Raw genomic sequence first — 15,267 nt, forward strand, 5'->3', positions numbered from 1 at the left:
CTGTGATACTGACAGTAACTGAGAAACATAACTAGAGAATTGGATTTATGTACTTCATGCATTTACTCATTGAAATACTGTCAATTAAAAAAAAAAGCTTTTTCCCTGTACTTTTGGGGGCTTAAATTAGTACGATTCCTGAAAAGCATTTTGTCTTCCCTCTGCCATACTGGAGAGAATTCTGACTTACTCATGCTCCTAGCACATAAATAAAGTCCTTTATGAATGGGATGATCTCCCAAGCATTCATCACCTAACACACAAAGGACATCAAACTGCTGGATCTCTTACAGATTTACCTTTCCTAAATCACTGCAGCAGTACAGAGAACCCCAGAGATGATAATAAAAAAACTATGGTAGATTTGGCTGGGATGGAGTTAATTTTCTTCAGAGCAGCTCACATGGTGCTGTGTTTTAGATCTGTGACCAAAACAATGCTGATTACAAATTGTTTTAGCTATTGCTGAACAGTACTTGTGAGACTTCCTTTGTTTCTCACTCTGCTTGGTGGCCAAGGCACTGGGAGGGGACACAGCTGAACCAAATTTTGGCCTGCTTGTTTCTTTTTTTTCTTCTCATGTATCACAGTACTAAAGGATGAAAAAAACCCTTACCTTGCGGGTATGCAGCACTTCACTGTAACACTTGGTAACTGCAGGCAGGAGTATTCGGGGGGCCAGCCTCGTCGCTAGGATGGTTTTGAGTGTTGATACACGGACACTTATCTGAGAAGAAGGACCAAACTCGGCCACAATCTTTTCCAAGCGGACAACCTGTGAGGAATTCCAACAAAAGTTTGGCCTACTTGGCAACTTAAGAGCTTATTTTATAGTAGTTGTGTGCTGCAAATGTCAGAACTTTGCTGTTTGCACCACTTGGGACACCTTACATTAAGCTGTCTGCATACAAAGCCTCACAGTCTTCAGAAGATAAACACTGAAAAATGCCCATGTCAGCAGCAGAGGGTTAGAATGACTGCAACAAGAGTGTTAGATATACATTTGAGGAGACTATGGATATTACTGAAAAATCTTCAGTGCTTCATCTCCCTTTTCAAAGAGGCAACCTATTTGAGGGAGGAGAAGGAGATGCTCTTAGGTTCTGTGTCTGAGTTACCTGCATAAGAAACTGAGTAAAGAGTAGCATGTTATGAGCTTTCACATAGTTGGCACACACTCCTATTTCAGTTTCAGAGGAAGAAAGTAATCTCTACAGCTTCTTCTGGGATCTGGACAGGTCCTGTCCCCCGTTTACATACCTGTAGGAATCACAGAGCTCACCTGCAACAAGCACTCCAAAAGGTAAGGACTGAGGAAGTGTGGCAGTGTTTCTGCAACCTTTAGCAGAGCAGTGATGGCACTCAGCAGGTAAATCTCATTGGAGACCAGCTCCTTCTTACTTTTTAAAGTCTTCAAGAGTGCTGGCATCAGCCTGTGAATAACCAAACATAAACAGAGAAAGGTGAAATAACTGACCATTTAGAGCTACATTTCCAATCAAATAAATCCATCTGTTAAGCCTGCAGGGATGATTTTCACAATTTGCATATTTGAGAAAACTCACTATTCTGGGCTTGTCGCCATATTTTATTTTGAAGCTAACGAAGGATATTAGATTTGAATCACAGAATGGTTTGGTCAGAAATCTTTAAAGATCATCTAGATCAACACCCTTCACTCTACCCGGTTACTCAAAGCCCTGTCTTTAGTTTAAACGACAATAAGAAACTTATATTTGTAGAGAAATGAAACAGTCTTACAAAGAACAAATTAGATACTTGGAATTCTTCTTGAATAGGGAGAATAAAATAATGTAGCATGAAAGCTTTTCATCTGTACTTGTTCTCATGTTTTTAAATGCAATATGTTCTACAGAAAGAATACAGACTGGGGTCTGATTTTTCTAAAGCCACTCTAGTGACAGCAGCAGACTCCATAAGGAGGTCTACTGTGCATTATAAAAGTCTTGCAATTTTCCCCAATGGTTTCTGACTTTTATGACCACAAAGCACCTTCAAGCACTAGAAATACTTTCAATCTCGTCTACACAAAACACACACAAGGGCAGACTGCCATCTGGCCTTCATCAGCATTCCTTCAGTAATGCATTTTGGTATAACTAATTCCTGCTGCAGTTGGTTCTACTAAGAAGAACCCAACAGTACCTTGGAAGCTGAGGTATTGCTTGGGCTTTCAGTGTACAGGTGACCTCAGCTATACAGAGCAAAGCGCTTCCCATCACATTTTTTTCCTCCTTCTCTGAAGAAATGAGCTCAATGGCCATTTGCAGAACAGGCACAAATGGCGCTGGATTTTCTGTGCCAAAACCTTTGCAGAGCAGCTTGAGGCTGAACAAAGCAGTCTGCCTGTTGATGGCTTGCTCCTCCTCTTCCTCCTTTCTTCTACACTTGACAATGGCAATGAGCTCAGGAACCAGCTCTAAGAGCTGCAGGATCTGAGGACAGGAGAACACACACATCAGACATACAGTTTGAAACTCAGGATCTGCAAGGCAGCTGTGGGCAGGCAGCCTTCATGTCACTGCTCAAGAGCCCCTGCCAGGCTTGGCACTGGTACTTGACATCCTTACACAGGGCCAAACACTTGCACATCAATCTCCCTCTGAGCTTTTTTGCTAAAGGAAGTGAGTTTAACCCCTTTGCCTCACCTGGCTCTTCTGCCACTTGGTGCGCTGCTGCACCTTGTTGTTCAGGAGGTCCATGGCCTTGCGTCTCACTGAAGGCAGCTGATTCATCATCAGCCCCCCAATTACAGGGATGAAGGTTTCTGTTGGCAGTAAGGCATTGACCTACAAGAAAACAAACAAAGCAATACCATAAATGCTTTTGCATGCACTGTGATATGGCAGCCTATCTTCAACTTCCCTCATGGGTTTCCGAATCAAAGAAGAGAGGACAACCCACCAATGCTGTGTCTGAGGCACACAAAACAACAAAGCACATTCCAGCTAGTCTGTTGTCACTGGCTGCTAAGCAGCCATTATCCACTAGCTCTGATATTTCCTCAGCAAGTCCTTTTGTCTGCTTTTGTGAGCTATCCCTCTTGATGTAAAATAATTCTGCCAATGCCCTCTGCATGTACACCAAGAAAACTGGAATATGATTTACAGGTAAAAAAAAATAATTCAAGCTGTAAAAAGATGTATATTCTGACTTATGCAACAAGATAGCCATTCAAATTCTACAAATATATTTCTAATCAGAAAAAATAGTAAGATGAGAAGTGTAAGGATTTAATTTCATGTAGGAATATGCAAGAGCATTAGTTAAGTAATTTTATGAGTTAACAGTGAGAAATGCTGCCAAGAGCCATTTTGCTCTACCAGACATAGTGAAATGGCTGCTTACAGCCAGTAGACTATTCAACTAAAGGAAAGCAGCATTCCTGATTTTTGCTCTGATTGTTCTAAGAAGCTGTTAGTTGTAGTTATTCAAGTTGTTAGCTGAGTTTAAACATTGATATAAATGTTTAAACGTTTAAACAGACCATCCAATGAAATATAGTACTAATGCAACAAGAAACCCTATGAAGTTTATAATCATATGAACAAGCAAAAGCAGCAATGTCCCATTGAAACATACTTTATCCAGCATATCATAGCACTTGCTAAGCAGAACCCTCCAAAATTTGGCTGTTGGCTTGTCCACATTTCCTTCCACTGAAGATGCCACAGTGTTTATATAGTGAAGAACTTCTTCTAACAGCCTAGAGAGAAAGGAAGTAACTTTTAGTAAGTAACAAGGAGACTAAAGAAGTCCATTGTTATTACTAGAAAGCATAAAATCTCACAAGACAAGAACAATACAAGGAAATGAAACAGAAAAAAAAAATTAGCATTCATGAAACATAGCATTTAAAATAAATCTTACACCCTTTTTCTCTTAGAACAAACATAGAAGTTTGACCTCTGCAAAAGAAACCCTCAATTTTATATCACTGGCTTTTACAGCACAATGGCTACAACTGCGATCTTTGCTTACTGGTACTTAGACCAATACGGAGGCACTTGTGAACAATGATTTTTTTTTTTCTACCCAATATTTTGCTAAAAATCTGGAATTCCTTTAGTGATTCAGACATGAATAGCATGACAGTTATGGCCAAGCATGTAAATAACCTTCATCAAAAATACAGAAAGAGAGTGGATATTGGGTAGAGCAATCTTTCTGAAATAAAAAGCTCCACATTCTATTAAAAGAAAAAACCAAACCAAAACCAAGTAACTTGAACATAATAAATACTGCTTGTTGCAGAGGACATTAAGAAAAGTATCATTAGAGTAAAAGATATTCTAATGGCACTACACTTAAAGATATTCCTGGGTTGCAGTAAAAGCAAAAAGTAGGAGTAGGGCATATGTAAAGCATACCTCTGTTCCAGCTCCTGCAGCTCTTCTGTTCCTTCATATTCAACTATCTGGATTAAAAAGCAAGAATGAAAATATGAAACTTACCTCCCCCCATTAAACTAAAATGCCAGAATACAAAAACTTTGTTTTTCTGAATCAAGTGTCCACTAACATGGTAATTACGAGTCCCTACATTTGTACTTAAGTCATCATTCTAGAAAGAAATCTGAGAACTTTGGACAATGCAGTCACATTAGCAAATACATTTCATGCTGGTGGATGATTTTCAGCTGAAAAACTGGGACTACCAGCTAGAGTCAGAGCCTGAAATTCATAACATTTTGTCTTTTCAATTAACAGCATGAATTCCACATTGAATTTGGAGTTACACAGGCTGTGAGTGAAATCCCAAGCTCCATAAAGCCAGTGGGAATACACTGGGACCAGAATTTCACTTGGTTACCTATGCATCAGTCACATAAATGGAGTCTGCCTGGAAAAGCCTTATTAAAAAGTAAGTAACATAACTGAGAGGTTTCAAAACTGTGTCAATAAAGGTGTCAGTAAGATACACTGGACAGTGCAACTCCTTTGAATACAAAGTCATACTAAAAAGTAAATTACACCTCAGCTATTACAATACGGCACAATCACCTACAGTGATCAGTTTAGCAGCAAGCTGCCATTATTACCTTTTTCACAAAACTCTGAGAGGACAGAAGTTGTGACATGAAGGAGACTGACAAGAATTTGAAATGCCGGAGTTGTTTGTCAGAGTGAGACTCCACATTAAAGAGCTGCCCCTCCAGATTTTTTGGCTTTGTCTTACACGTTCTTAACTTTTTTGTCTCAGGATCGTCTGTTGAAGACATGGACAAAACAAATTTGCATCCAAGAAAAAAAAAAGATATTTAATTTCTGATCACAGAAATAAAGTAAAATTACAGTTGTTCAAAGCCCCATCCAGCCTGGCCTTGAACACTGCCAGGGACGGGGCATCCACCACCTCTCTGGGACACCTGTTCCAGTGCCTCACCACCCTCAGAATAAAAAGTTTCTTCCTTATCTAGTCTGAATCTGTCCTCTTTTAGTTTGAAACCACTACACTTTGTCTCTTACATTAGGAAGGTTTATGAGCATTTGCTGGCTCTGTTTTGTGGTTACCTTCTTTGTTCTCTGGCAGCTCTGTCAGGTACTGGATTATTTTCATCACGCTCTGGAACTGCGAACGTACATTAAACTCACAGCAGATGGAAATCCAAAATTCAGTGTCTGCTTCCAGAACAGCATCCTGTTAATGGTTCAGGGAAAATAAAAGAGTATTTCAAGGATTAAGAAATAATATTTCTATCAATAATATTAAAAATACTCAAAAACTTGTCATTGAGCTTGTGAAAATGCCATGCTGAGCTGGACACTGCCAGGATTAACACCAGAGGTAAAAGCAGCAATCTCTTGGAGAGAACATAACTCCAGAGGGTGTAGAGAGAGATTAAACTGCTGCAGCAAAGACTATCTTCTAACCAATGTTCCTTTAATAATTCTTTCTGTTTTCCCCATAAACTATGCTTTCACCTAATCTCAAGGCCTGCCTACACAAAAATTTAATAGGGTTTTCATTTTAGTCTGTGGAGAAAGACCAGTATTATGTTTCACAAACACAATTGAAGAAAAAAAAATCCAACTTTATTATTATTGAAGCACTACATAATGAGATTATCAGCTCTTCAGATCAAGGATTGCAGTACAGTATGATCTGATTTATTGTTTAGGCCCCAGGACATAACACTATCGAATGTACAGTACAAGTCTTAGTCAACATCACTGTCAGGTTCTGCTTTAGCACAAATCCAGAGCTCACTGCCTTTTCCAGCACAACCTGGGCATTAATGAGAACCTTTTTAAAGGCAAGACCACAAACGAAAGAGATCAGGATCTCAAGGAAAAAGCTGACCCCCTCAGCCTGCTAACCTTGTCTGTGCTTGATGTTGCTGTCACAGTTTTGGTCACATACTGCTCAAAGAGCAGCACCAGGAGAACCCAGAGGAATTTGTCTCCTCCCACCGTAGTGATCAGCTGGGACAGGATAGGCAGGCGCCGGTGCTCCGGCACGTGGGGCAGGGCATCCACAAACACACGGATGATCTTGATCACCACCTCCTCCACGCCTCCCGAGGACTCTGACAAGTCACTGTCTTCAGCCTGTGCACAAATACAGCAGTTCAGACACGTTACTGCAGATGGGTACAAGGTCTTCCTTGCAACTTTGGAATGTAAGAGAAAGCACTACGTGCCAGATAACAGCATTGCAAAATGCATAACCTCAAGGAAAACCTAAGTGTTCCCAAGTAAAGATTTTAATCATATAGTTCCTTTTCAGTGTTCAAGAAAGATGTTTCAAAAACAATTAAAAGGGGAGGGGGGAAGAAAAAAAAATAGAAAAACTCTACTTGGCATCAGCTGAAACAAACAAGACATTTTCAAGTGAAAGCAAAGCCACATCCTTCAGAAAACCTTGCCTGAGTTAGGGTCTTAGATTCAAGAGCCTAGGAAAAATAATATACATGAGCTACATGGTCTCAAGTGACATTAGTCTCTTCCCACATGCAATAATCATGTGCCACAAATAATTTGTCACAGAAACTTATCTGGGCTGCTAGTAAAGATTTTAAAGAAAAACATCAAAGAAATAATTTTTTCTCTCTTTTTATATAACAGAGAACTATAAGAGAATGAAAATGTACACATATAATTGAAAATAGTCTGGGAAGTCCTCAGCCCATTATTGAAGACATTTTTTTCCCCAATTCATTTTTACATGACATTTATACATCCTGTTTAATGTTTAAATCTAATTATGATCAAGAATTAAGATTTCTTAGGTGTAAGTGAAATCTGAAGAAGAAAATGATGACTTGAAAAACAAAGATCTGTTTTATTTCGGTTCATAGCAATTTATCTAAGACGTCCAGGCAATACCAAGAAAAGCCCCACAAACACCAGCTGGTAGAATAAAAGCATTTGGTTTGTCAAATATTATACCCTTCCACTTCTTTCAGACCATGTCTACTATTGCTATGATGATGACATATTATAGGACTAATAATCAGATTCTTCCTTCCAATGGTTCTTCTATTGAACTTGCCTAATATTTTTATGACAAAAAGCTGGAACTTCAAGTGTATTTCAGTTCCTCTCCACGTATTGTGGTAATATTGGCCAAACCATTTATAAAGTGCAGGAATTCAAAAGACTGAAAAGAAGCAGCAGTCTGATGAACTCCGTCATAGACAGAGGAGTCTGAATTACATTATATTACATACAATTTAATGTCTATCAAAATAATCCTAGAGTAGGTGAAAACTTATTGTACCACCAATATTCGAAATATTCTAATATTTTAAATTAATTTACTTAATTCATAATCTTTCCATGAAGCAGACAAATGTACCTGTATAAGAGCAGGAATAACCATTTGCACTGTCTTGTTAATTACTTGGAACGTGTAGGTATCATCCAGACGCAAGACATTTGCTCCCATGAATGTAAAAATGGGCATAATGTTGTGAAGAACTTTATCCTGGAAAAGAACACATGAAATTAGTTCATGTTGCTGTGCCTATTGTACCTTAAGGCATTTCTCATTCCCACCAATGACACTACATTCCTATCAAAAAACCCCAAAAAACCAAAAGAGAATCATGATTATCATTCAATATCTCCCTAAATGAGCTTTTAATGCATATTGTCCCTTAATGCTACTTACTGTGTGATTGGTAGAGCTCTAAACATTATTTAGAAACCAGGATACACATTAAGCAAGTAATTAGAGAGTGGAAATTGAGAATTTAGTGTGATAAAACACCTTGTATCCCTCCACTCAGTGCCAGGTGAATACAACAAGTAAAACCAACTCTGAGGAGATCTGCAGAAGCACAAATGTGGTTGTAGCAGATTGCAGTGATTTTCCCACCCACCTGTTTTGTTATCAGTAAAACATCTGCAATATCCACAATCATACAGTGTAAACCAACCACGCTCATTTCAATTTTTGGCTCATTGAGGGCCTAGACTGTAATCACAGTAACCAATTTTAAGAAGGCTGGATTAGAGGTGTCACCTAGATCAAAAGTTAGTTTCCTAGATTTTGCCAGGACTTAGAGCAATAAATAGGGGGATATTTTTCATTTAGTTTTAGTGACTGGAAGAAGTGCTTTAGATTTTAAAAGTGGGATGAGGGGAATACAAAATGTTTCCTTCTGTTCTGACCTTGAAAATTTTGTAAGAGCCAATATTAATGTTAAATAAATACCTGGTTCTATAGTGGGTGATGGCAGTAAGATGGAAAAACAAATAAACAAACACACAATAAAACCACAAAATCCTACCAAATTTTCAAAAATACCAGTTTTGTCTTTCGGAAAGCATGCTACCTTTCCAAACGTGTGGAGAAAATATTGATGTGAATATAAAAATACAAATTGAGTTTGATACACCTGGATACATTTTGCTGGTTTAGAGTTTCAAAGCAAAAGAATCTTAGAACAGTGTACAGCCAAATTTCACTCCATACAAGAAAAGGCCTGTTTCTTGGTCAATTAAAATCAGAACAACCCAGTTTTATTATCAACTACAATTACATTTTTCAGTGTTGTACAAGATAGGAACTTGTAAGAATGCACGTGCTATCAGGCCAGGTGTTTTGCCTTTTTATATAGAAAAGCAGAAGAAAGAAGAAACAAGGCATGAGAACTGTGGCCACAGTGGGAAGGTGAGGCAGGGCTGTTGTCAGAAAGCTTCTCCCATTTCTACTGCACTCCACTGTGAGCCATAAATGGCTGGTGACCAAAGAATCAAGACAGAGGTTTGTTTTTAACTAAAATGGAACAGAAAGCCCTAAAAGAGCAGGGAACCTGTCCATTTTGCCTCTGGTCCCTTTTCAGGATTTTTTTCCCCAAAGAACAGATCTGTATATTTTTCACTCTAGCCAATATTTGGAAACCAAAGAGAAAAGCTGACGCATAAATTCCAGGTGTTACTTACAGGAAACATTCCAGCAACAGCACCAAGGAGCAGCAGAGCATGGTGGTGTGTCTGGGGCATTTTAGAAATCCTGATGCACTGAACTATCAGTTCCACGTTGAATTTTTCTTTGTCCAGGACATCTGCAGGTAAAAATATTCACTGATTAACACATTAATGGTTAGACATGTAGGAATAAACAGTACACTCGAGCACGGTTTACAGTTTGCAAACCATACCCAATGGATCTACAAAAAATTATTAGGAAGGCAAAATTGTATACCCTCTCATCAACAAAACAGTGTAGACTGAGGAAAAAAAAACAAGTTAGAGGCCATTGTTTTAATGCTGACCTGGTGAGAAAATTACCAAGAAATTAGTATGGTGATTTTTACCTGCTGGGACCTTGCTACCATCTGATGACAATTTCTGACAGATGTTTAGCAGGCAGCTGAGGATCAGCTGCTTTGTATATTCCATATTTTCTTCTTCTGATGCCATGGGTTCCAGACACCTATACATTCATGAAAAAAAAAAAAAAAGAGATGGAAATATAAGTGACCAAACTGCATATTAAGATACAAATAAGAAACTGCAATTTTAATTCCACATAAGTTCTAAACTGAGGCTTCCAAAAGGTCTTTGCCAAAATTTTCTTTTTGTTTTCAAATGCATCAACTAGTCTAATAAAAGACATTTATCAAAGCACTGCCAAAAACATAAGTATAATCTGGACCATAACTGCCAGTCTATGTACAAGCAAGTCATAAGGAAAGAAAGACTAACGCCCAATCCATATATAAGCTTTCCTAAGTGCCTGGATATAGGGCTGGCAGGAAAAACAATAGATTAGTTAGGTTGCACTGGACTAAGACTGTTCCACAATGTGTTGGGAGGAATTTCAAACCTTAGAGAATTTTAATAGCTCTGCTGAAGACACGAGTCCTGCCCCAGTTAAGACAGGTGTCATCCATCTTGGCAATCCCAAGCCCTCGGCCTGAAAAATGTTTTCACACGAGAGAAGCTAAGCATCAGGTAAAAATCTGACTGTTTCAAAGGCAAAAAAGTCATAATAACTTCCCATTCTCCTCTGATTCGCCTAAAAGAAGTTCAGTTGAAAAAGGCAAGCTAAGCTACCAGACATGGCAACAAAGCAGAGACACAGTAGCCCATATTTTCATGCTTTGGAGTGTCTGCTGCAGAGAAGGCTCCAGGGCTTTGTTGCGGGGGCACTGTTACCTGCTCAGGAGGTTGAAAAGTGCAGGCACCAACGCCTGTGGACGCCGAAGCTTCTTCTTATGCTGCAGCAACTCCAGAATAAGCATCACCCTCTGCCAGCTTAAGTGGCTTGTTTCTGGTGCCAATTCTGCATCTTGAGGCTTTCTAAAAGGACAAGACAAACAATCATGGATTTGCAAAGGAAATACTACAGTGCTTCAGGAAACACACACACAACCCCCAAGTAAAAAAAGACAATTCTTCTTTCACATAGTAATGTACGTCCTTTACTGCTACTCCCTGGAGAGGTGGCAATGTGTGGGCTTCTGATTGAAGCGGCAACACATTTTAAACAAACAACAAAAAAGCATTCAGACTGAACATGAAAAACCAAGTGTTTCCTGGAAACACTTCTGGAAGTGGAGGAAAAAAAATCTGTTACCAGGTAACTGTCCAAATAATGATCTGCTTGCCATCCAGGAAATTTAGTTCTCTGGAACTCCTAGTGGTTAACACAGTGACTATGCAGGCAATGGTGGGGGTGTGTGAGCCTGTGTGTTTGTAAACTGTGACAAGTACAGTTTACAGATGGGTCAATCTAATAGGTGATGATAATTCAAAATGGTCAAGTGAAGGAAAATCACAAAAGCTATTCCAGGTCAAGCCAGGAAAATTAACTCAATACCCTGTTTCAATACGGCTGAAAGGATATCTAAAGAGAGTAAGTACAGTGAACAAAACAGTTCCTTATGAGAATGGAGAGAAGAAACAGGACAAACATCTGAAATTAGTAATTATATTAGCATCTTATTGGAAACAAAACACTGTTTTTCAGTCAACTAACGAATATTTTGATGAACATCTGTTAGGTTTCAGCCAAGTGTATATAATCTGTCTGCATCTATATTTAAAACTAACCTTACTATTAACAAAAGTGAACCTTGTTCAACTGTGTCAGGATTCTATAACAGCAACTGTCAACATTAAATACACTGGATTTTTAAATATATTTTGACTGTATTTCCATCAGTTCTCATGACATGAGCAACATGAGCTAGTTTCCTCATGCCAAAAGTAGCTTGGATTTATTTTACTGTGGACAGAAAAAGAAGAAACAGTTGCTCATATTTTCAGTACCAATTATGCAATGTATTAAGACAAGTGGTGTTTTCAAACTGCATGGACAGTACTTGTGCGTTTCTAGTTATTTTACCTCTGTTGCTGCATTTTCTGCCTTCTAGTCTGTTGAACAGTAGTCAGACTTTTGGTTTGCTTAGGAGGCTCTAGTTCTTTGACAATCTGCTCAGCACACACTGTAATCTGAAACAAAACAATAACAATGCAAGCACCAATGAACAATTTGTCACATCACATATCTGTGCCCTGCCTTTTTTTAAAAACACATCCCTTTCATGCACATATGGGTATATAATCCACATATTCCTGTCATATCTCAGAAAGTGAAAATCAGTGAAGCAGAAAAGAAGTGACTTCTGCTGAATTCATTCACTTAGTGTAGTAAATAACTGATAGGTAGCTTTTAAAGAAACACCCTTTAAAAGCAGTCATTTAACAAACATTTCATACCACTAACACTATTCTATTATTTGACAAAAAGCTTCCCATTCCTTTCCCACTATAAATGATATAAACAACAAGTATTACTGAATGTAGGTGACACAAAATCACACTGCAACAGGTTTGAACATATTTCTGTCTTCTGGAGGTTGCCACTTACCCCTTTAAACACACTGCTGATTGTCTGGGCACAAAGTGGGTTCTTACAGTTTAAGAGTAAGTCAAACAATACTTTTAGTAGCTTCTGTTGCACCATCCCATCCGACACAGCTGCAAAGAATGGCTTAGTAATCTACAAAAGGGAGAAAAAAAGGATGCAGAGAGGTTTACTTTAAGAGGATAACAAAATTGCAGGGTGTGGAATTAATGTATGTTGGATTCTGTAAGACACACCCCATCATGCAGTATTGCAAAAATTTGCATATTAACAACGTATTTGTATATATCTAGGAATCTTAAAGATGTAAATCACATACATGTGAAATATCCAACAAACAGACCAATTTCTAAAATTTTTCAAACCACTTGACTGGTGTGGGGAACAAAATTGCTGTTGCCAGCCTTTGGGAAGTACATGCCAACACCTGGCCAACATAGGCCCGAATTTGTAACTTCCTTCAAATGAAACTATTTCTCACCTACTGTATTTTGTTGACAACTCTTCCTTAGATGAAAAACATTAGGTAAAGCTCTTGCCTGACCAACAAAAACCTAAGACCTGTGGAACAGCAGTACCTGCAACAATACAGGAATTCATCTGCATGTAAATACAGCATTGCTATTTTGTTCTTGTCAAAATGCAAAAAAATAGAGCAAGCAGCAATATCTCCTTCTGACAATTTTAAGAGTTCAAGTTTTGCAGCCTGTTTAGATGTTTCAAAGACACTATGGAGACATTGAAATCTTGTAGTAAAAAAAGGACAGGCTGAAAGCTGTGGACTCCTCCACACAGAAGGAGCCCTTTTAAATCCAATTTCAAACACTGCTAGCTGCTTTAAGCATAAAAAGAAGGTATTTCATAAAGCCATACCTGCCCAAGTGCTGTGATCTGAAATGCTGGAATTTCTTCATATATTTTCTTGTCAGCATGCAGACTTTTGATAAATAAATCCAGACTCTGCTGATTCTTGCACAGAAGGGTTGCTGAATATTCATTAAACTTTCCAAGGATTAGATGAAGGAGAATGACTTCATCTTTTAATATTGCCTCACGTTTGTTAGAGACCTTCTCTAGCAAACGGTCTAGTGCAGGCAAGAGGTGAGAGAGAACCATCTGCAAACAGAGAAAATGTGAAACAGAAGTTTTTACCCATTCTCAATTTAACAACTTTCCAGTAGCTTCATTGTACTGCAGCATCCCCTCTCTCAGACCACACTGCATACACTACTTCAGGCAACAGCTGTTCAACTGGAAAAATACAAGACATAATATGAGATTATCTCAAGTACCTGCTCATCTGCTCCTTAGCTATTCTCCTTTGCAGAGTAGTATTTCGTAATTTCAAAGTACAGAAACAAGGTAATTTTTCCACCCATTTATGACTGCTGTTTTCCAGAAAACCCAAATGTGAAGCAAAACCACTCACCCCCTCTATGCAGTTCACAATCTTTTCAAGACACATACAACTGAACATAAAAATTTTAATTTAATTCAAATTTTGAACTTTGAAGTCATATATTTTCCAGCACTTGGAAAATTCTGAATACGCTAGATTAGAGTAGGTAAATATATATAAAAGAAATTCACAGTACTACTTAATACCCTGCAACTCTGTACAGAAAAATCTATTTTCACTAAGCAATACATTTCTTCTGTAACAATCTCTTCTGAAACAGTCTTTTTTAGTAATATCAAGGGAGTTTCCTTAAAAATTCCAGAGCAAAATTCTGCAGCCATTACATTCCTGGAAGGAGTATGCAAATATTTTCTTTTATTAAACCATACTTTGCAGCTTTACTGCATATTATTGGAGGTGTCAACTTTATACCTAATAATCTAACATATTATAGAATTATTTAACAACATTATTACTAAGTTAAATGTGATTTCAGCATTTCATTCAAGTGCAGAACCCATAAAAAACTCAAAAAGCAGCACTTACTTCACCATGGATTTCATGAAGAATTTTCAGTAGGTTTCTTGCAATATATGATGGGAAAATAGGGCTCTGTACACAATCAAGTATGTTTTCCAAAGCTTCCAACATTTTTTTCTTCTGGGATTTCTGTTTTGGCTGTGTCTCAAGCTCCTCAAATAGAGTTCCCATAATCTAGTTCATTAGCAAAGTGAAAATTAAGTAATTTTCTTTCAAAAAAATTATAACAATTATTTGATGCTTTCATAAAACTTCAATCTAGATATAAGCAGAGTTCTTCATGTGGAAATAAACCACTGATAATGCCTCTTAGGGTCTCAGCTCTCTGCATGAAATAAATCACTTGAATGTTTTCACAGTTCCTAAAAAAATTATAAATCAGTCCACTATAGAATACAAAGATGATTCACTTTCCTGGTTAACTTGATTTCTTTTCTGTAAGATAGAAGCTCACAGCAGCAGATAAAACTTGTATTAATGTACACCTTAATTAAAAAAATACCTGTGCTATGTATGTAGGGTCAGATACAATCTCTTCTGTCTTTTGCTCCAAATGATGAAGGACAGGATGAAATAGAGACTCCTTAATTCCTCTCAAGGAATGGAGGCAGTTGAGAGCAGCCCTTCGAACTTCACTCACAGGACTACCCAAGTTAATTAGCAAAGATATCACCACTGCAAGAAGAAGAGGGGAAGGAAAAGAACAGAGTAAAGTGAGAGGTGAAAATTTTACTGTAGCTGTCTCTGAAGAGGCATCAACATTACTTTGGAATTAAGTAGTCATCTCTTTTCACTGTAAACCTCTAGGGCACACAAAACCAACCCAAGTCTCACAGATTCATGACTCTGAACTCCATCATAGTCCTTATATTCATGTTTAAGCTCAGAGCTCATGTATTGCTACTGACTGTCACACCCTGACACTGCTCAGACATTAATGTCCTGTAACTGACTCCTCCAGCACAGCACTGTGCTCCTTTAAC

At 38.1% G+C, this 15,267-nt stretch overlaps 1 protein-coding gene across 1 annotated transcript in view; it reads right to left on the reverse strand.

The window, feature by feature from the left end:
- The window catches only part of HEATR1 (HEAT repeat containing 1), a 34,169-nt gene that overhangs the window by 3,313 nt on the left and 15,589 nt on the right, over positions 1–15,267 (reverse strand). The window contains exons 20-37 of the mRNA XM_014874658.2: positions 14,787–14,959; positions 14,291–14,458; positions 13,219–13,461; positions 12,349–12,480; positions 11,824–11,930; positions 10,632–10,775; positions 9,788–9,906; positions 9,414–9,535; positions 7,822–7,950; positions 6,342–6,572; positions 5,535–5,661; positions 5,063–5,229; positions 4,392–4,438; positions 3,604–3,727; positions 2,670–2,810; positions 2,167–2,456; positions 1,283–1,433; positions 617–775 (exon numbers count right to left, since the gene is read on the reverse strand). Coding sequence (XP_014730144.2) covers positions 617–775; positions 1,283–1,433; positions 2,167–2,456; positions 2,670–2,810; positions 3,604–3,727; positions 4,392–4,438; positions 5,063–5,229; positions 5,535–5,661; positions 6,342–6,572; positions 7,822–7,950; positions 9,414–9,535; positions 9,788–9,906; positions 10,632–10,775; positions 11,824–11,930; positions 12,349–12,480; positions 13,219–13,461; positions 14,291–14,458; positions 14,787–14,959 — 2,774 coding nt within the window. The remainder of the gene's footprint in view (positions 1–616; positions 776–1,282; positions 1,434–2,166; positions 2,457–2,669; positions 2,811–3,603; positions 3,728–4,391; positions 4,439–5,062; positions 5,230–5,534; positions 5,662–6,341; positions 6,573–7,821; positions 7,951–9,413; positions 9,536–9,787; positions 9,907–10,631; positions 10,776–11,823; positions 11,931–12,348; positions 12,481–13,218; positions 13,462–14,290; positions 14,459–14,786; positions 14,960–15,267) is intronic.

This window comes from Sturnus vulgaris, chromosome 3, assembly GCF_052056855.1.
Source record: "Sturnus vulgaris isolate bStuVul1 chromosome 3, bStuVul1.hap1, whole genome shotgun sequence".
In the NCBI taxonomy this organism is placed as follows: Eukaryota; Metazoa; Chordata; class Aves; order Passeriformes; family Sturnidae; genus Sturnus; species Sturnus vulgaris.